The 21,812-nt window shown below is 48.7% G+C and overlaps 1 protein-coding gene across 3 annotated transcripts in view; it reads left to right on the forward strand.

The window, feature by feature from the left end:
* Positions 1–2,407: 2,407 nt before the first annotated feature.
* The window catches only part of LOC135902593 (dachshund homolog 1-like), a 68,492-nt gene continuing 49,087 nt past the window's right edge, over positions 2,408–21,812 (forward strand). For all 3 annotated transcript variants that reach the window (XM_065432782.2, XM_065432785.2, XM_065432783.2), the window contains exon 1: positions 2,408–3,050. In XM_065432782.2, the coding sequence (XP_065288854.2) occupies positions 2,476–3,050 (575 nt within the window). In that variant the 5' untranslated portion in view covers positions 2,408–2,475. The remainder of the gene's footprint in view (positions 3,051–21,812) is intronic.

Here is a 21,812-nt window from a genome sequence, read left to right on the forward strand (position 1 = left end):
TGTGTCATCACGCCTGTCGCTTGTTGGCGGTTACTTCCTCCTGCGTTTTCGATCAATAAAAGAGGGCGTCGGTCACGCCACCACGTCACTTTGTACGTGTTCGTACATGTTTCTCGCTTCTCCTGAACTTTCATTTGTTTTAGAATTATACCTCTTTTGGGACAGCTGGTTCGGCTTGGCGTTTCTTGTTATTCACGCCACATCTTCTTCTTTTATTTCCTTATTTTTTTTTTCGGTCGACAAGCTTGCGATGCAGGAAGTGGTCGAGCTGTTTCGCTCGCCCGCGCGAATAGGCCGGGTGACCGCGAAGAAGAAATAGCGCGTTAGTGCAGAGTTAATAGACGTTACACTTGCTCGACAAGTCTGGGCAGGAATAAGGCAATCATGTTATTCCCATTTTATATTTTGTTTAGTTTATCTTTGTTCTATTTTATTTATTTTATTATTTTTATGTTCCCGCTTCGTCAGTGGCCATTGCGGTGCTCCGTCTGTACGTTATCACCAGGACAGGCCGGCGGTCAGCGATGGATGATAAGAAGATAATATAATCAAGCTTATTGTATTCCTTACGTTCCACTGGGCCAGCCTTCATCTCACTGATGCTATTCGCCGGACCCTTATGGCAGCTACGAAAGGTGCTATCGATGTAATATTAAATTAAATTATGGGGTTTTACGTGCCAAAACCACTTTCTGATTATGAGGCACGCCGTAATGGGGGACTCCGGAAATTTCGACCACCTGGGGTTCTTTAACGTGCACCTAAATCTAAGTACACGGGTGTTTTCGCATTTCGCCCCCATCGAAATGCGGCCGCCGTGGCCGGGATTCGATCCCGCGACCTCGTGCTCAGCAGCCTAACACCATAGCCACTGAGCAACCACGGCGGGTCGATGTAATATTATTCAGGGCGCGCGGTACTGTAGAGATATGGCGAATTTTGCATGCGTGCAGTTGTCAGAAGTACATTATTATTTCCTCTATCTCCCCCCCCCCCCAGCACACACAATCACACACGCACTTTTTGTACCTGAGAAGGCACGTCCGTGCATTTATAATCACTTATCCGTCAAGTTGCCAATGGAAACCACATGATTAATAAACGTTGCGTTTGATGGTTTCGTACCGACCACGTAAGCAAATGTAAGTATTCTAGCAGAGTTTGCTTCGAGGCAAGTTGACGTATCGTGTCGACTAAACTTCCCTCCGATGCAAAAAGCAAGCGCAGATGTGTGGTAACACGAAGCACGAATTGTAGGCAAAGCTATTGTTAATATATAGTTGCGATAACTTCCCAAGGACAGATCGGTTATGTCTTACAGTGCCCAGTTAATATTTGCAGTGCTACACTCAACAATAACGTGCATATTCCCTCATATATGGGAGTTTTCGTGCAGTACTTCGTATTCCGTATGGTAATGTAAGGAAGAGGTACTAATATAAAAGTGAAATAATATTTCTTGTTGAACAAATTATATACGTTTCTCATTAAAAGAACTTCAAGTATACATGAGCGAAGGCTAACTATATATACATGTGTCAGCGAGTTCACATTGTGCCTTCATAAGTGCCCAATATTGTCATAGATAGACAGTTTAGAGGCAACGGTAATATTGTTCCGCCTTATCTTTATTCTTGGCCGCTGCATTCAGTGATTTCGATACTTTTAATACTACTGCTACAAAACGTAATTTTGACGGGTTGTGTGCTCGCACATGCCACCTTATGCTTCCTGTCAGTTTAATATCTGCGCTTCCAGCATTACTCGATACGGTCCGTGGGAAAGACCATGTAAGAAAATGTACTGAAGCTTCTCCTTACATTCTTCTTTTCCGTGAAATAGTCTGTGGAGCAACAGAATAGCTTCTCACAAGGGCGTTGCTCAGGGAGAGAATATAAACACGATCACGCAAGTGTATCGCGTCCTGCGCTCGAACTTTTCTTGTTCCGGCGCTTACACATGGCTTCGATATGTCAGCGCCCTGCGGCATCGCCTTCGTTTCGTGTCCCTTTCCCTAGCGCTAGTTCGCATATATATAGTTGGACAGGCGACGTTCCTTGTTCGACCACTGCAGTTAGTTCAAGCCTTCACTCTTCTGCGAATTTCTGTCTCTTTTGCATCTCATTCGCAGTTGGAGAAGGAACACCTCGGAATACGCCCTGCCTCGCTTAAACAACAGCCTTTCCCGTTCTCCGCATCGCCGCACGACAGGGTCCACGACCGGCGGCGGTCGCGACAAGCCTCCAATAAGGCGGAGACAGGCACCGCTCGCATATCGCTAGGAAACGTCTCCAGGCGGCGCCACCGTCCGGACTGCCCTCGCCCTCTCCGAAGTCGAGAATTCACTCTCTCCCGCGGCCCGTCCCCCACCGTCGCCGCTCGGAGCACGCCGGTGTGAGTGCGCGCACGATTCACTCGCGGGCCGCTTAGTCGAGTGCGGGACTCTCGCGCTGCGCCGAGTCCTCTCCGAGAAGCATGGCATCGACCGATGCCGCCTCGCTGCTTCCCGAGAACCTCTCGCTGGGCGGCGGGCACCCCGCGCCGGGGTCCTCGTACCTGGGGGGCGACAGCCGGGGTTCGTCGCCCTGCGGTCCGGACCTGCCGCCGCCCCTGCCGCCGGCGTTCAACGCGGCCGCGCTCTGCGACCAGTTCTGCTCGGTGATCAACGGCTTCCGCGGCGGACTCGACCCGCTGTCGTCGGCTGCGGCAGCGGCGGCGCGACTCAAGAGCCCGTCGCGGTCGGTCGCCGCGGACGCGACCGACTGTCGCCTCATCGAGTACCGCGGCGAGAAGGTGGCGGCGTTCGCGTACCGCGGCGAGTACCTGCTGTGCCTGCCGCAGGCGTTCGAGCTGTTCCTCAAGCACCTGGTTGGAGGCCTGCACACCGTTTACACCAAGCTCAAGCGGCTGGGCATCAGCCCCATCGTGTGCAACGTGGAGCAGGTGCGCGTGCTGCGCGGACTGGGCGCCATCCAGCCCGGCGTGAACCGGTGCAAGCTGCTGTCGTGCAAGGACTTCGACTCGCTCTACAAGGACTGCACCACTGCCAGGTCAGGACGCTGCGTTCTGCTCGGGTTGGTTGCCGTCGAGACCACCGCCTCTCTCTTGTGTTGCGCCCCCCCCCCCTCCCTTTTGTCCTGTCTCTGTTCCTCCCGCATTCACTCCATGTATCCCGTGTGAATGTGCGTGCGTGTCCTGCGTTTTCGGAGCTCGAAGTCTCGTTCTCACTTTCATTGATTTGCACCTCTTGTCTCTTACACGCCCGCCCATCGTCCACCTTTCTTTATCGGTTACTCTCAACCTTTCCAGCATGGTTGTGGTGAAGTAGAGCATTACCTCCTGATTTTTACGCACGTTTTCTTCTCCGTAATGCCTATTTGTGTGATCTTGCACCATTCTTCTATACCAGATTGAAAGCGTTCGGCGGAGTTGCCGCATCTTGTCCTTATATTTATGTGATCGTTTGTATTCGATAGAAAGCACTGGCAGAATACCGGGCCACCAACTCGAGGGAAGCCGAGCGTGCAATTTGCAACTTCTTGAAGTTAACGGAGCAGAAAAAGCGGTGTAATGGCCTTATATATCCAGTATACGCACCCGAAACAACAAGAAGCAAAACTAAATTCCTCGTTAACTTTCCTCTCCGCAACATTCCTCGAATAGTCTATAACACGTGCATATTATTCTTTCCGGGTCAATGTTTATACATGCAGGCGAAATGGCTAAGGTAACCAGGGAGAGGCGACCGCGATTATGTTTCGAAATTCGTCCTCATTAGCATTCGCAGATTATAATCTGCTCTTCAGCGCCGTTGCTTCTCTGAATCCATCAGTCGAGCTGCTACGTTCTTTTTTTTTTTTTTCATCAGGTATCTCGGTATGGCATACGACAGGATAACTTTCGTTACAAAGTACCGAAGAATGTAATTCCCAGTAACAGCGCAAACACTTCCGTGGAGGAGATATAGTTTCCCGCTCTTCAGTAAATTAGAAGTAGTAATGTTGAATGCTTCGTCAACCTCTTCCGTTACAGAGCAAAAAGAAAATGCGTCACCATGTTCTTATGACGTAGCCGTGCGCGTATTCGAATACTTAATCGACCTCTCTGTTGGATTGCACGTAACTACAAGATCGAATGCATATTCACTCACAAAACTCGCTTAGAGGCACAGCCATATTAAATGTACAGCGCGGTCCGCTCCTTATTGGAAACACCTAATTATTATTAAATGCAACATTTTTCTTCAGGATATCATCAACTTCATTGTAAAGAGTGCTCGTTTCAAAACAACCGCATCAGTTCCGAATAATAATTTGATGTTCTCGTTAAAGTGAACCTTACTGCATACTGGGTGACATTCCTTTTATTTGTGTTTTACTTTACAAACTATACACTGCCTTATTTATCTGCAGTTGCAATACCACATGCATGTGCAGTAGGGCTACCCACGGCTCGAAAGAAAGCTTTTCATCATTATATGTAAGCACTCACTCGGCTTGAGGTTGTCTCTTACATGTTATCCTATAGTGTGACGTATATCAAACGATTACTCGAACGGAAACTGTAGGAACTGATCAGGACATCTGTGCGGAGCTTCGTGATGCGGGAAAATCCTGGGACAGTCACTTTATGCGCAATAACGAACAAACCGGCCGCATCCCTTGGTCCCCCTCGGCCATGCGTAGCACCCTATAAATTTCGTATGTTCCATAAACTCAACGGTGCCCTCTATTTACCCCCAAATGTCATAAACAGCAAAATCGGGCCGCTGCCTGTTTCACCTTTATATTAGGCACCAGAATTCGCGTTCCTGCTCGTGACAAGAGAGAGAGAAACGAAGAGGGAAAGGTAGGAAGGTTTTTTTTTTAACCCAACGACTATATTTGCACCCTCTTTCTTATACCACCTTTCAAGACAGGAAAGCAATCAAGATCACGATATCCGTCCTTTTCTTTCTTTTTTCTATTGCACATCATCAACTTGGAGAAGTCGGCTTATATTGGCTAACGGACCTATCAAAGTTATTTTTGCTACTCAGCCCAACGGCAGCCATTAGCTTCAACGAACTGCGCCCACCCAATCTTATATACCAGCCATTACACTACCACGAGGTCGTTAATGCCCTGGAGGCTCCGCTGGAACTTCCTTCCTTAATCACTGTATATTTCATCCCTCTTCGTGAATTATCGGAGCGACAATGTAGAAAACTACAACGTTGAAGTCGTGAGACGCTATCGAGGGCTCTTGTAACACCAACAAAAAGCTGCAGAATACTACAAGCGACGCTTAACATTTGCGTACTTTCTGCTTATTCGCTCTAATGGAAGCTTGTGTTCATTTCACGCCCCGCAAGGTAAAAAGACGTCAAAATTATTGTTGATTGGTAGAGCGTTCCCAATATAACTCATGAATGACACGCGCATCATAGCGCTGTATAATGGGAAAAAGAAGTAAGGCATAACGATATCGTGTTCAAAAAGAACGCGTGCATTCAACTTCGGTCGTGCGAAGGCGGCCAGTGAAATTCGATGCGATCTCTCTTTTTTTTTTCTTTTACAGGTAAAAGAGTCCATTCAGCACGATGAAACACGCGACAAGCACGCGAAAAAATATGCTGTTTCAATTTCCCCCACTTGCTTCGGTAATCCGGCGTTATGTCATTGCGTCCTGTCGTCAATTAACTAATAGAGGATCAAGAATGTGCGGACAAACTAGCTATCAAGAACACATTACTGTACATTTATTAGTTTATGGACGATGCGGCAAAGCGGCCTCGGTGGAGCACCGAAAAAAATATGCGAATATACGTCGCCATAACTTGACCTTTTATTCCGGTAGCAACGTCGAAGTTTGAAAAACGTCTCGCACTGCCGCACAATCGCACACTTCGTGGGCGATCTAAAGTAACAATGAATGTAATATATAGTGATGGTTGATCGAGTCGCAAACTAACAACGACGCTTCTGAAAACCCGCGGTTTCCTTGGAGAAGACGCCGTTTTTGTATGCTTTATGAGAAACGTTGGCGTAATATGAGCGTATACGAGAGCATACGTCGTTCATTGAATTCCCTTTGGTTATAGAATTATAATTCAATCATCTGTTGATGGCAGAATTAGAAGCGATTGCAGCAGAAGCCACGTCTTTGCGTTCTTTGCCTTCGCGATAATTATTCGCTATTGAAGGCTATGGGACCGAATCCACCATACTTTTCGGTCGTAAATGCAGTTTTATATTGGCTGACCGACTTCACTAAGAAAATGTTTAACGTCGCAAATTGACTAGCAACGGCCAATAGCAAAGAACAGGTACGAACGATAATATTTGCGAATTTGTCCTCTTAGCGATCTCGGGCCTAACTTACAAAGCTTTTCTTTCGAGAATGATTTTTCCCATTGGCCGGCCGCCTTCGCTACATGTAGTATGTCCACAATCGTTGTTAGCTGAAGTTTGCTCTTGCGAACATTTCTCGTATAACTTTTTTTTGCATGTACGGGCCGTCATTCGTATAATGCTTGTTGCTCCTCGCGTCATGCTCATTATCTTTCAGTCTGCTCGGGAATTTCTGAGTCATCACGTGAACGAGTAAGCCGTGACGATTCCTAAAACACCGCAACTTAAAAGAAACTAAAGGGCAACACTGGTAAGTTACGGAGTTTGAGAAGGGTAGTGCGCTACATCGCACTCGCGTACAGCTTTTAGTTTTATCTCTCTCTCTCTCCTCGTGTCGTCTTCAATTATTTTAATTTTGTTTATGCCCCTAACCCGTCACAGCGCAGCCAGCTCGGTATATATGCACTGGCTATAACCGCCCTGTCTTTCCCTCTCTTCCTCCTCGTTTACATTCGTAAATTAGTGTTTCGAAATTGCATTTGACGGAAAGAAATTGATTACTAGCAGAGAAAACGAAGGCCTCTCTCTCTGTCGTGCGCAAATTTCGGCGTTGCTAATTCAATGTGACATCACGGGGTTCAACTCATTACTCGTATTCAGCGCGTTTTGGAACAAAAGAGTTTCTCGAAGCTTAACTATTCGATTGCTTTAGAATGCAATCGATCACAACTCGTACCGATAAACTATTAGCTATTACAGACCTGAGCACGATTAAGGTGCCAAAATTCATGATGTCACTGAGAGCTGGGGCGGGAAACTGCTTTTGCGGCTTTTCTTGAGGGGCTCCCCGAGCTTGTTCTCGCGGCAGTCTTGCTATGTTTCGAAAGCTCAGTTTGTTAACAGAGCGTTATCGAATATGTCTATTCGGTATCGCTGCAACGCTGAAGCGCTTTTTTTATTCCGTGGCTTTGTCACCGAATTCCCACACTAACTCACTGCTTACTCTCTCCCTTTTTTCATCTTTCTGTTCCCCTTTCCCCCACCGTTAGTGTAGGGTAGCAAACCGGGTGCTCGTCTGGTTCACCATTCCTCTCCTTGCTCTCTCTCTCTCTCTCTCTCTCCTATCTGAATCTGTGATGGAGCCAATATAACACATGTGACTCGGTGATTGATTCCAGAGGTTTGACGTAGTCGCAAGCAACATTCGAGCTAAGCAATGGAGTACTCCGGAATAATTTCTACTGCTTGGAGTTGTGTAAAGGGCACCCAAAGCACGCGACACAAGCGTCTCTCTCTTTCTCTCTCTTTCTCTCTTGTTCTTATCTCTTTTTCCTTTATTGAAATGCTTCGCGCTGCGGCCTGCAAGCGAACCCACAATTGAAACGCAGAGGAATATTTGAATTGCCTGATTGGCTATCATCGTTTCCTCTGATTACACGCAGAGCTGCAAAATGTTGGTTGGAACCACAGACCAAGGCTATATTGTAGCTTGCGTGCTGAAGTATAGAGGTAATTTGGACAACATGAAAGAAGGTTGCAGTATATGAACAGAATTCACATGTATGCCAAAACATCACGATGAGGCCCTGCGCATATATGCGGCAGACGCTCAAGTAATGAAGAAAGTGTGCGCTATCGCTAAGCAATGGAAACTATCTGGACGTAACTAAAATTTAAGCGAGGCATGCATCTCTGTTCTGTATATTCTTCTTCCTATTTTCTGTATTGCTTTCTTCTTCCGCATAACGTCGCATTTAAAATCAAACCCCAATGAATTGTGCCAAAACGTGTTTCTCCGCTGTGTACGAAAGACTAATGCACGTTTTTTTCCATAGTGAAAGATATTTTTCAAGTTTTAATTCAAGAAAACCCCGAGTAAACGTTCTGCTGTATGCATTAGTAAAACCAAGAACAAGAAAAAAATATAGGCATTTGCTAGTACTATACGAGGATGCATGTGAAACAACGGCGAATGAAGATGGCTGCAGTTTAAAGAAACGATTACGATACAAGGCTGCTCGCGTGTCAATTTCTTCGTATTTCCGGTGTCGTTAAAAAACAAACTTTGGTAACACGGTGTTCCGTGTCTGTTTTCCTTCTTGCATATTCTTCCTGGGTCCCCAATAACATGTGGTCATCGTTTCTCTATAAGAGCAGTGCTGGTCTACTTATAAGTACAGGTTGGGTTGAAATGCGCCCACTGTGGCTGTGCTTTTTATTACAGTGTTGGTGTTGCTTCTTTTTTCATTTTTATTTATCTCATTTTTCACCAATTTCATAATAGGATCTATGACGCAGCATAAGCCACCTCAGGCGAACGTTGGAATCGTCGCGGTTCTTTAGAGTGCCGCACAGATTAACTTCGAGCTGGTTTGACATTGTTCGCCAAGCGCACAGTTTCTGCTTGCAGGCTTTTCATCTCACATGAAATGGTTTTCCTGCGCTTTTCTTTCTTCAGTGACTTGGTCAGCGATTGCAATGCTACATTACTTTCTGTGCAACTGTTCTCGCTTCGATAATCAACGTGAGGCTCTCCTGTGTGCCTTGAATAGACTGGATGACAGGCCATTTACGGAAGCGAAGATCTTGGGAGCCTGGCCTCACAGTTCATTAGCCCAGAAAGCAGTTCGAGCGCTTTTTCACTACCTTAAGGCGACAGACTTGAGTGCCCGACTATACACATCCTACACCTAAGCTCTCTCTCTCTCTCTTGTAGCATGCATAGAGAACGAGATTCCGTCAAACTCTAGTATTAAGAGCGCGATCTCCTGTTAACCAATTTTGTTTCTTTTGTGTGTGTGTGTGTGTAATGCGACAATTACACGCATGCGCACGCCCATTTTAGCTGATTCTGATCATTCTTCGTCATTTGTTTAGGTGCCCTTTTGCATGGATTTTGTGGGGTGTGCTTTGTGTCCGGACAATTATCTGATTTCTTATTGGGTATGTGGTTTCTCCTTCTTTTCTTTTTGCATGACCACATCTATATATAGCTATATGCCAAGTGGCAAACGTTCTTTTTTAATCAACTTTGGCAGTCATTTAAAAAATCAGATGTTAAAAGATGGTGTCATGAACGAGTGTGATGGAAATGCGGACGTCCGCGATATATAGGACCAGTATGATCGATACGTGACTGGTTTACCACCAATATAAACGTTCAGGTGCTGCTCGATGAATTGAAATACCATCGCAAGAATGCTCGACTGCTTCAAGTTTATTATCATCGTTTAAAAGCGCGAGCAACTCGTGCAAGGTCATGTATATTAATGGGTGTACGACAAGCTCAAGACACTTTTGTACACCCGTTGTTATTCCCTTCAACTCAAGATGTTTCTACCACATGCTACTTTTGCGATTAGAATGATATGCCCTTGTATGTTTCAGACTTACATTTGTTGCTTTCAACATATTCCGGCCACAGTTTTGCAGCTAACGTGCGTATGCAATTCTAGCTACTTTAGTATTACTAAAGTATAACGCACGGTGAGAAAGCCGCAGGTTCCCATCTACGAGTAGCCTTCGCATATACACCAAAGCATAATCATCCCTGAGCCCCGGGAGTTCATGTTACGCAGTACGTAACACGGGAAGAAACGCTTCCCACCCGCACGAAGAACGCCTCCGAGCTAGCCGAAACGTCACTCATCTCAGCCCACAAACCGCCACCGTCTTCAAAGGGGAAAAAAAAAAGAAAGCCTTTGACAGGTGGTCGCCGCATCCCTTCTCTCACGTCACTCAAGCTTCGTGCCTCCGGTTCTTGCCTGCGTGGATGCTCTAATTTATGGACACCCCTTGTCTTGGAACACAACGGTGAAGATTAGCTGTATGGTGTTGGCAGAAAAGCAGAACTCTCTTTTGATTTTTTTTTCCCTCTTGTTGCCGGTTTCGAAGCGTTGAGTTGCATTGTTCCTTTACCCGGCTCTTTCTCTTGCTTCTGCAGGCGTGAATGAAACACTGATCGACGCGATATATCTCGTGCGAGCAACGTGCTGGACATCCGACAAACACCGACGAGGAAATCGTGCGCAGACGCAATCGAAACCACACAAAAAAACACGACTCGTTGCGAAACATTCCTTTACGCACGCTCGTACATATATGACGGTGGGAAAAAAACAATACGTTTTGTTTCTCGGGCACGGTAAAAAAGCCTTTGGTTTGGAAAGAACAATGATGCTTTGTTGTGCGCGAAGCTGCGCACACGAGCAGCAGATCAGGGCTCAATGATATAACCGTGAGCGGCCTGTACGAGACCACGTGCGGCGGGGATGCGTGACCCAATTTAATCTTGTTAGCGCGGGCGCCGTTGACGTAATGAATGATCCTCAAGCGCAACCGAATAGAGAGATAGGGAGCTAAGGCGCTGTTGTGTGTCATGCCTTTTCAACGCACTCCTAGCCGTATATACTCGTATATATATTCTTAAGCCTACCGCTCTTCGTAGCTATGCATTGGAAGGGCTAGCGGTCGCCGAAGTTTTCGATCGAGCATGGAGTAAGGAAACATTCACATCGGCTATAGTCGCGGAGATCGCGGGCGCTCAAGTCGGTTCGCAAATGGTCGCTTATAGGTCGCAAAGCGACCGATTTCGGGAACTCGCGCGCTGATCGATTTTCAGCGCCGCGACTACATAGAGTCGCAAAGCTGCTGAACCCGTCAGCGGCGGAGCAGGACGTCGGAATGCATTGACGTTTTGCATTGATGAATGCATTGATGACGTATTGATGATGCACGGAGTGAGCAGACGTGAACGGCGCCAGTCGTGAGAAATTTCGGTGCGGCGAAGGGCAAGTCGTGCTCGCCAGTGTGAACCCCGGCTCACCCTGAGTAGCTCCGTGGTCGCCAGTCGCGATCAGCAGAGCGACCTCTGTCAGTGGCCGGGGGAAATGTCGCATAGCATGCAGATGAAATTAGAGTAGAAAAGAAAAAAAAATGCCCGAATCTTCCGTTTTCTTATTCTTCTCCGTTGTTAAGGGAACTCAGCGTTCAGAGAGGCTCCTTAATGAAAACCGGAGACGTTCGCTTGGTGCGCTGCTCTAGACAGCTCTCACGCCTTTGCTCACAACTGTTCCGTTCCTGTCGATTTTTCTAACATATATCCTGCCTTTTCTTGGTAAATTTTACGACACGCAAAGCTACGGCGCATAAAAGGTTCTCCCACTTTTGAAAACTCCGCATTTCGAAACGCCGTTCTTTGAGCAACCAGCATATACGAGCCCACCTCTATAGTTAGTCTTAAAAAGGAAAGCCTGCCTCACCTCACCGGGAGTATATGTTACACACAAGCCGCTTTTCTCGGGGCATTTTTTTGAGCCGCCGAATTCAGCTGTCCCATGTTCAACGAAGCGCATTAATGCACTCGAGTTGTAAGTGCTCACGTATAAGACTCTGCCTGCCTGCCCTGTCTCAGTTTGAGTCTCCCTTTCTTTTCGAACATACGCGTCCTTCTTTTTCATGCCGTCTTTCTCAAACGAACGAGGGGGGTGGGGAGGGGAGGTTAGGATCTGAGGGTTATACCCCGGCATCATTACCTCGCGCGCCTTTCATTCTCACGCATGTTGCAGCCGCCGGCTTACAACAAGACGTGAATGAACCGACCGACCAACCCCGCGCGCGCACGCATGCTGGGCCGCGTCACGCATTGACACCGCGCTGTCGCCGAGTTGTCGGCGCCGTCCCAGCGAACCGAGTGGACGTCCAATAAACTCCCCCGGCGACGCGGCTCTTTTGTCGCAACGCGTACGCGGCGCGCATGCGTGTGAGCGTGCACGCGCGTATGCGAGCGTATACGCGTACGCGCGCGTCCGAACCGCTCGACCATGCGGCACGCCGCCCTGCAGGCGCGCATCGAACGATATCCAGCGACCGGCTCGGCGGTCGTCGCGTTGTTGTTGCCTTCTCCTCACCACACGGTGTCGAAGAAAGTACACAATGGTTGGTGGTACGTATGTACAACGCCAGCGCTGAGAGAGAAGAAAGAAAAGAAAGAAACAGAGAGTGTCGAGAGCGAAGACGTCTTTCCGGCCGGTCGGCGGTGGGGAACACAATGGGCGACTCGGGCCTTGCGCATTTCTTCTCCTCGCGCGCCGAGTGATCGCTCCAGCGAAGACGACGCCGTCGTGCGAGCCGAGCCCTTCGCGGTCGCACCGCAGCAGCAGCAGCAGCCGGCTACAGAGGAACCGACGGGCACTATCAACCTCTCCCATATATACCGGGCACGCCTGCTCGGTGGAGTGCATAACGCGCGCGCGCGTCGTCCCCCCCTCCTCACACGACTTGACGCGCGCTTTTGTTTCGCCGCAATCTGGCATCTAGCTGGCGCTATCACGCGCTTTCTCTCTCTCACCTCATTCACTCACGCTCTCTCTTCTTTTCATGCTTGCTTCTGTTCTCCTTCGGTTCCTGTCACCTTCGGTGGAGCCGCCGTCTTGGTTTTGAATGGAGCGCATTCTTGCTATCCGCTCCGTTAAAATGGTCCGGCAGACTCGGCGACGCGTTCGCCGGCGTTGTACGAAGAAAAAGGCTCTGCGCGACGCGTGGGCACCGCATAAAAAAAAACGGCACGATATGGAGTCCGTCATGCGGCGATAACGCAGTCCGTCGCTTTCTTTCGTCGGAGATTACGGCGAGCCTTTTTTTTTCTTTTTTTTTTTGTACGTGATCCGTTCGTCTTGCATATAGTGACGTGCGTCCGACAACTTATAGCGCCGTGCACAGCGCCAACCTTGGGAACGACATAGTTGATGAATTGTCCTTGTTTAGTGGTTTATTTATTTATTTATTTATTTTTGTATTTTACGAATACCACTGTTGGCTTTTCACGAAAACGCGTTTGTTGCACATGAGTAGGTTGCGCGCGTGCATACACATGTGAATGCGAAAATGGGCGCGTGAGAGTTTTATGCGAGTGAAGCACCGAAAGTTGATTCTGCTGTTCAGCCGCAAGCTTTAGATTGTACCAGGTTGATCGGAGCATAAAAAGGCGCAAGATAGTGACACGGACGCAAGAAGGAACGCGTATTCATGAAGAGCCGTGATGACTGATCCCGGATTGGGAACGTTAATCTCAAAACATCGTGCTCAGCACCGGATTTGTGCTAAACGGAAATGGCTTCATCACTGTCCATGACTCTTGTACTCTGCTATCGGCAGTGTCCTAACGAAGAAATTAAATAGTTATTCAATGAAACTTTGTCGTGCAAATAATGCCCTCCTTTTTTTCGAGCAATCCAACTGCTGTGACAGAATTGTGCCATTTCCGCGGACGAGCTTTAAGTAAGCCTGTTCCCGAGCGCATATGCAAAACAAAAAAGACAAAAATGGAATGAAAATATTTTTCAGACGAACAGATGAACAACACGAAAAATGTATATCTGACGCGTTAATGCGCGCAGGCGTTACCTTTGGCTCGAAACGCGATTAGTAATAAAACGAAACCTTCACTAGTGACATTTTCTATAGCGCGTTGTCAAACTTGGTAACATATGGGCGAATTAGGGCGATGCACGGCTTCACCAAAGCGCTGTGATATCGAGACCCGTGCTCGTTGTTTCTCTTAACTAGGTGCGATCCTTAACTGGCAAACGTCGAGGCGATCGTTTCATCACGCTGATTGCTGCCATGATTTTTGGGCACCCAGATGGTCGACCAATGAGGAATCGCTTTTGCGCAGGACAAATTTTGTTAACACAAGCCGACATCATTCCTTTTTCCAGAATTATAAGTCATGTTTTAATTTTATATACTTAGGGAGACCCGGCCAGATTGCGTTTAATAATATTTCTGTGAGTGTCAGGCACTTCGTCTCTATGCTGAACTTGTATATATGAGCAACAGCACTGAAGTGTATACGGGAGCTGCATGCATGGCGGTTCATGCATACAGCGTGGGTATGACGAGTATAGTTCATCGATTCGCCTAGACTTCGTCATTCTGCTTTCAAATGGCTTTGTGGCTTTGTAGATTGGCAATGTTCAACAAACATTGCGTTGTAAAATCAACGCGCGATCATCACGCATGCATGCACGATGAAACTTATTACCTTCATGCGTTTAGGTGGCAAAGAGCAATTCCTTGGAAATTTAGATAGATAAAGCATAAAAAAATAACGCCCCAATAACGTCCGGAACCACCAGCACGAAAATTAGACGAATCGCGGTAGCTGAGCAATTGAAGCGCCGTAGTTCCCTCTAGAAAATTTCGCACGTGACTCTATATATATGCCTACCTGGACCCAAGAACGCAGAGAGCACACGTCACGACTATTTCGTGCAGTGTTTCTTTCTCCACGTACGCCGCAAACAAGTAGAACGCACTGCCAGGGGTCAGCGCAGGAGCGACTAGATCACTTCTAATCAACGTGGCTGGCCGCTTCCGTTGCACGCCGGGTGTCGAGAGGGGCGAGGTCGGATTTCTTCGCCCGTGCAGGGGTGGCTGGCCGCCACTGAGAGAAGCGCGCCTCGCAAGCGTGGCAGCTCGCCCGCCCGCCGTCGTTCTTCGCCTCGAGGCGGTCACGATATACACGAAGCACCTCGGCCCTTTCAGCCGCTACACAGCGGGTAATCTCTCTCTCTCTCTCGCACGTGCGAACGCTCGCTCTATATGGCGCAACTCGAGACCACCTGAGCTGCTGCCTCTCGGACGCATGAATCACGCGGCACATTTCGACATGAAGAGAAGGTCGGTTTTTTATGTATGTGTTCTCGCGACTTCGGCCCAGTTGGCGCAATGGGAGCTTTGACGGCGGCTCTTCGCGTGTCTTGTCGACAGGAAAAGTGTGTGATGGTTGGATTTGAGCAAGGCCTCCCCCCCCCCACCCCCCCTCAACGGGGCAGCCCGACGCTACACTCATTAAGACGCAAACGCATGCACGGAACGAAGGAATAGGAACCTTACCACTCCTTTCCTCGTGCAAGCTATAGCGCTTTGAGACTCTTGGCGCGTGCGTCACGTGGCATAGCAACAATTTATACTTGCAGAAGTGAGAGCGCGCACGTTTTCTCCGTCCTTCTCTCGGGGCAGCAAGCGCTTTGAGCACGCTATGTAGGAGAGCACGGTGCCTTACGGATCGGTCCAGTTCACCCAATCCACTATACCTTCGTGATCGTCCCAGCTCGAAGGCAAAATGGACACGCTAGGCGTTACGTGTTGTGTAATACTACGCGATGAAAATGAGACACGCGTTTGCAACGCAGTTCGCTCACAGTCATGAGTCTCGCCGTGATGTTTATACGTTTAAATGCGTGGTTGCAGCCGTGCAGTTTGTCCTGCAGCGCTTCTGTACCGCGAGCCTTAGTTTAGAACACACCGGTACGCGGCGCATGGTCTCGACGCCGCATACGATATAGTTCTCCAGTGCGCAGGAATGCATCGGCGCCGTATACACTTGTCGAAAGTACACGAGCGAGTCAAAAGCTGTCTACGAATGATTTATGCAGTGCCTATGTGGTACCAGCACTACCGCCGCTTAACAGTAGGTGAGGTTTTTCAGAACCACGGAGCGTTAGGCGTTACACTATTTATATACCGCACAAATCGTGGTACAAGTGTCTGCAGTCAGGTCACGCGAATTATGCTCGTCCTGCGCATTTCTTTCTTTCTTTCTTTCTTTCTTTCTTTCTTTCTTTCTTTCTTTCTTTCTTTCTTTCTTTCTTTCTTTCTTTCTTTCTTTCTTTCTTTCTTTCTTTCCTTCTTTCTTTCTTCCTTTCTTTCTTTCTTTCTTTCTTTCTTTCTTTCTTTCTTTCTTTCTTTCTTTCTTTCTTTCTACAACACTCCGCCTATATACACGGCAGCGCCTGCTTTTCGTATCAGTCGAGGTCGTATTTGAAAAAAAGTTTTCGACGCCGTCATCATTTTCTCTCTCCCTTTTATTCCAATCTGCTAGCCGAGCAAGCGCTCCTTTCGTCCACGTCCCTCGCACGTTCGCCGAGAACATTACCGTCGAGAGCGCAGCCTTTGACCACGCGAAAGCGCATAACCCCGCCCTGCTCGGCGAACCATTGGTCGACAGTCGGTGAGCGGACTTTACGAATGCCGCCCATTACAAGGGCACGTACCACGAGTGTACAACACACGTATGTGTGCAACGCCTGCGGTAAGTGCGCTTGCCGCAGCCTTCGCGCCGGGCGTGGAACCACACCCTGAAGTGGCAATTCGGGCGGTCGCGTAAGGCGCACAATCGAAACAGAGCCAGCCTGCAATTCCGTCTGTCTTTCTCTCTCTCTCTCTCTCTTTCCCTCTGCCTCGTTCTCGCTCGCAAACTCGGCCGGCTGGAACGACGACTGCGACTCTCGCAAATTGGCAAATTGCTCGACGGTCCAGCTGCCCATCCCTTCGTTGCTCCCTTTCCACTCATTCCATGCACAAAGGCATTGCCTTCCGACGGTTTTGTTTCTTTATTTGTTTGGTTCTTCGTTGTAGCTTGTTTCTTGTTCTTCTCAACAGACAGTAAGACGATAGAGAGAACGAGGGAGGAAGCACGCGCACGGACGCGCGCAGTAGCAAACAGAAATGACCCTCCGCGCGGTATGTAATTCGCGCAGGCCAGTCATTACGCAGCGGCGGTGGCGCGTATACAGGCAGAGACGACTGCTGTTTCTGTTGCTGCTGCTGCTCCTTTCGAAATGACCGTGTTCATATATCTGCGCAACGCCGCGAACGCACAACGACTCTTACCAGTGCAGTTACACACACGCCAGAGAGAGAGAGAGAGAGGGAGAGAGGGGGGGTTCACTCTTAGTTCGAAATGCTGCGTGTCACGTATATGCAGCGTGTCCGGACGGCGCTGTGGTAATGCCTCGTTCGGTTGGACACGTCGGCAACATTCCGCTCACGGCGTGGTGGTCTCTCGTACCTTGCAAACCAGCGAACCCCCCCTCCCCCCCCTTCCTTTCTCCCCTTCGTTCTCTCGGCCCCCAGTGCCAGCATCGTTTTGCCCGATGTGCGTGTCGGTGTTGTTTGTGCCGGAACAGAACGGGCCAATCGGCGAGTGTGTGCGGTCATTTGGGCCTCGTTCGGCAGAAGGTGGGGTGGACTGCTGCAGGCCTCAACGAAGCGAGGAGCCGAAAATGTAACCGAGTCCAAATGCATCGTGTCATTGGCTGCTCGCAGCCCCCCCCTCTCAGAGAAGCGGTGCGCAATTCGAAATCTGTCATTATGCCTCGGAGCGGCAGCGCTTCCTTAACCTCCACTCCGCGGCGTGCCCACTTCGGTTGCCAGCGGGCAACAATAAGCGGCAATAGTTTTTCTTCGCCCAGCGCGAGCATATGCTAACTTAACCTGTAGGCGATGCTCGAGTGTGCGAACGCGCGACACGATACATATAGTTGAGAGGAGCATTAAAAAAATAAGAAGAAGCGCAGGAACACGCTTGACAATAACAGTGGTGCCAGTAATAACAATTTTGCGAGTCGCACTGCTGTTGCACGGACACGCAATGGGCGACGCCCGAGGCGGGCGTCGTTGGTAGCCGAAAATGCCGGATAATTGTGGGCCGAGATGAATGAAGACTCGAGCCGGCCGCGTGTTACAGACATGAACCCGCGTATATTTCTGTGTATCTACTGAGCCCCGTTAATGCTCTTGGACGTAGGCACACACATACATAAACATCGCCCACCAGAAACTACTGGCAGACGCTCGCACACACAAACGCGCATTTACTCTCTTATCCTGTAAGCGGCAGTTTTGTCTCTCGGATTGAAGGCCTTTCCGAGCATGCGTTTTCCACAGCGCGGTCGAAGCCATCGCTAAGCGAAACTGGTATATAAGCTGCGGAGAGGGCACTGGACAGAATGGGACTCGGCGCGCATTACTCATCTCAGGTTGACAGCGTTGTCTCTGCGGCTCGTAATTATTATAATGCGAACCGCGCGCGCTCCTTTCTTGCTCCAGCGGCCCGAGATATGAGGGGCTTGCGCGCGTATATACATGCATAACGTTACGTAAAACTCTGTCGTTCGCTGTGGGGGACCTCCCCTGAGCGATTTCGCAAAAGGTGCTCTTTTGCTCGCGTTTGTGAATTCGCTGCCATAAACGCTCCCATAGCTTCCTCGAAGGCAAGTACAGACGATACGTGTTTGTGTGGAGTACGAATTACAGAGATGCCCCCCCCCCCCCCCCGGGAACATGTTGGAGGAATTATGCGTTTATCGCTAAATGTATTTCATTCGCAGCATGCGTAACTTCCTGCGCAATGAGAATTCCTGAAGGTCACCGTTTCTGTGTTTCGAGCACTAGCTTTTGCGACAGTGTAGGCATAAAAAGAAAAGCCTTCGTGCGCTTCGGTGATGTGTCATATAGACGTGGCAGTCAGAGAGCGCGTGAAATTGTAGAAGCGTTCCACATCAGTAAATGCCTAAAATGCCATAATTGCATATCATGCAGTCCCCTGTATTTTCTTGTTCGATGGCGAAACAAATATGCCCGAAGGTGCTATAGTTATGCCCGCGCGCATCTTGACCTTTTTCTACTTATTCGCTGCTTTTGCCAATAAAATCGTGAGTTGTTAGTCAGCGCCTGTTCTATACTTCTTACCGTGTTTTTCGTCCCGTTTGCATTGTTTCAAAAACGTTCTATGAGGTCGCCATGGCGAGGGTTCGATGACAGGCCCGGTCACGCCCGCAATGGCCTCGACATTTTCGACAAATGTCAGTCGACAGCGAAGGAAGCGCAGTAATAGAAACACGCCACGTTTATTGATTCATGGGAAGCCCCGAACGTATACATCTACGAGGCGAGGGCTCCTCTGCTTCTTTGAGTACACGTGCACAAATTACAACGATAACACAAGAAACAGGACAACTTATACACGCAGCCATCGCATAATAATTTAACGATATACAGAGAAAAGCCAGTGGCATATATTCGGCAACATTTCTGGTGTGTGCGTGCTTTAGATTAGACCGTAAGCTACAAGAAAATTGCCGGCGTGCCACTTGAAGTCAATTGTGTGGATGACATCGTTTACCGTCAAACTTGCGGTAAAAAATGTACTGTCGCTCCACTCACTTTCTTAACAAACCGTCGTTTTATGTATTGACGCACGGAAGTAACAGGAACGCCACTGTATTTCTCTGCAATGTTCGGGAATTAATGTCTCGAAACTAGTATCATCTTGAGAGTTCGTTCCAAGAGGGTCCGCCTTGCGAACTCCCCAGCTGGAATTTGTAAATTGCAATATGTGCCATAAGGTATTTAGCTAAAAAACTTAAATAGTGAATTTTGTTAATTAGTAGATATATGCGTTTCAACATTTTTTGTGCATGTCCGCCTCTTGGAGCAGACCAATTACTCACGGCCTAGATTAGTGCTATCTGCCAAAAGCAATTAAAAAAAAAAAACATTTTTAAGTGTTCGCTGAAACACCCGGTATAGTATGTGTGGGGAAGGGAACGGATGGCGTTTTGAGGTAGCGCACTCGGCTGAGAGAGGGGCTGTTTGCTTATCCTCGGAACGCTTGCTGGCTTGAAAGCGCTACAGAGAATACTTGTTCCTGTCATATTGACTAGGTGACTGAACTTCAGTTTTACGCCACGTCAAATGCAAATGCCACACCCAACAACAACCCCCCCCCCCCCCTTTTTCTTATCGTCATTTCATTTTTTATAGATATGTTTCTCCTTCTAAATCTCTCCCTCGCACCTGCATCACTATATTCTATCTATACGCTACATGAGCTAACGCGCTAACATGTGCGTAACCAGCCTCCGGGCGCGCACCTGCCGCCACTGGCACCACGCACAGGTGGCAAGAGATACGCGAAGAAGCTGCTGGACGAAAATCGGAAGAACGAAAAGAAGAAGGACGGCGAATGGGCTGAACGTTTGTGTATAGCCCCCCTTCCCCCCGTTGCCTGCAGCACTCGTCGAGGATGTGTATAATCGTTCCTAGCTGCTCGGGATGATAATGGTCGGTTCGGGAGCCGCGCAATATTTCTGCTGCAGTCGGACGCACATTTCCCCCCCTCCCCTCTTCTTCTTCTTCGCTGAGTTCTCGTCTTTCGCACTTGTGCAACGCGCCCCTGCATGCGCGAGTTACAGCTAGCTGTATAGTGGCCGGGGGAAATAGCAGCAATGGGACTCGCGTTCACAGAACTGCGCGCGAGAGATGGCACGCAGCATGCATCCTGCCGTCGTCCAAATTGTCCTCTCTCTTGCTCGGCCGGCTTGTTTATTATACTGCGTATACGAGAACGCGAGATGATTGCCGCCTCTCGTGAGAAACGACGCGGCGTTGGCCATTCGCTCTGTCCGGAGCGGCGTGCCGCCTCCCGGCGAGCTCTCTCTCTCTCTCTCTCTTCCCTCGTGCAATGTGCTCGGCTTGGCGACACGTTCTTCCCAGAATCAGGCCGTCTCGTCGTCGTCTTCGATGAACATCTTGAAGGGGCAGCGCAAAAAGACGATGACAGAAGGCAGGAACACACAGGACAGCGCTGTCCTGTGTGTTCCTGCCTTCTGTCATCGTCTTTTTGCGCTGCCCCTTCAAGATGTTCAACCAGTACCAACTCGCCCATATGTCGATCCTTCTACAGTCATCTTCGATGCCGATAGCACGCCATTTACCTCACGCTCTATCTGTATACGCGGCTCACAGTCTGCGGACGGAGTTCCCTCGATCCTGTTCCGCCTCGCTACAGCGCATCCGGTCGTCATGGTTCTCCTGTCGCGCGCATGCGCGTCCGACTGATGACGCACCGAACGCCATACAGTTCTTGTAGACTCGACGTTTTACTACAAGCTCTCCTGGAAGACGGCGATCGGGTGGTGCGATTGCCGCCAAACATCGCAAGGCTGCATAGTATATGGGTGTGCGAATAGCAATTTTTGGGACCGAATAGAATACGAATCGAGTTGCTTTCCAATAAACAACGTTCTTTTTTCTCCATTAATATTGCTACATGCACATCGCGCGTTTCTCTTTGACGATGCGCGTGGGCGCCCCGACGAAGGAGACGAACTCCTCCTGGGTCTCGAGCCGTCGGCTGAACTGGCCAACGCTGCAGTTGTTTTTGTAAATATACTTTGTAAATATTCTTCGGCGTTTCATCCCTCGTTCGCGTGACATTGGAGTTGCGAGGTGCACTATAAAACAATGTTCGTATCCTAGTATTCGTAATGTCGGCAAGTATCCTTCATAACATTGGACGTTATATGAAGCGTAGTTTATCGAAAGTCGAAATGAAGCATTTGGAATAAATAGGCAGTTTGTTGGCATACTAACAACTTCGGATCATTCTTCAGAGAATGCGAATGATCGCAGTTGAGAAGGAAATGTCTGGCTCCCTATACACCTAACTTATCGTGTTTGATGTCTACTATGCTATGTCCCCCGGGATAATATTTATCGCACTTTTGCTCCAACTTCATGTTTGGTTGGGCACAGTGGAGGATTTAAACTATTCAAAAATGTTTTCGTATTTATGAATACCGATCGATATTAAGGTAGAAACTGCGTTTTCTCTATGTGTTCGAAGTCTCT

This window comes from Dermacentor albipictus, chromosome 3 (genome assembly GCF_038994185.2).
Source record: "Dermacentor albipictus isolate Rhodes 1998 colony chromosome 3, USDA_Dalb.pri_finalv2, whole genome shotgun sequence".
NCBI lineage: Eukaryota > Metazoa > Arthropoda > Arachnida > Ixodida > Ixodidae > Dermacentor > Dermacentor albipictus.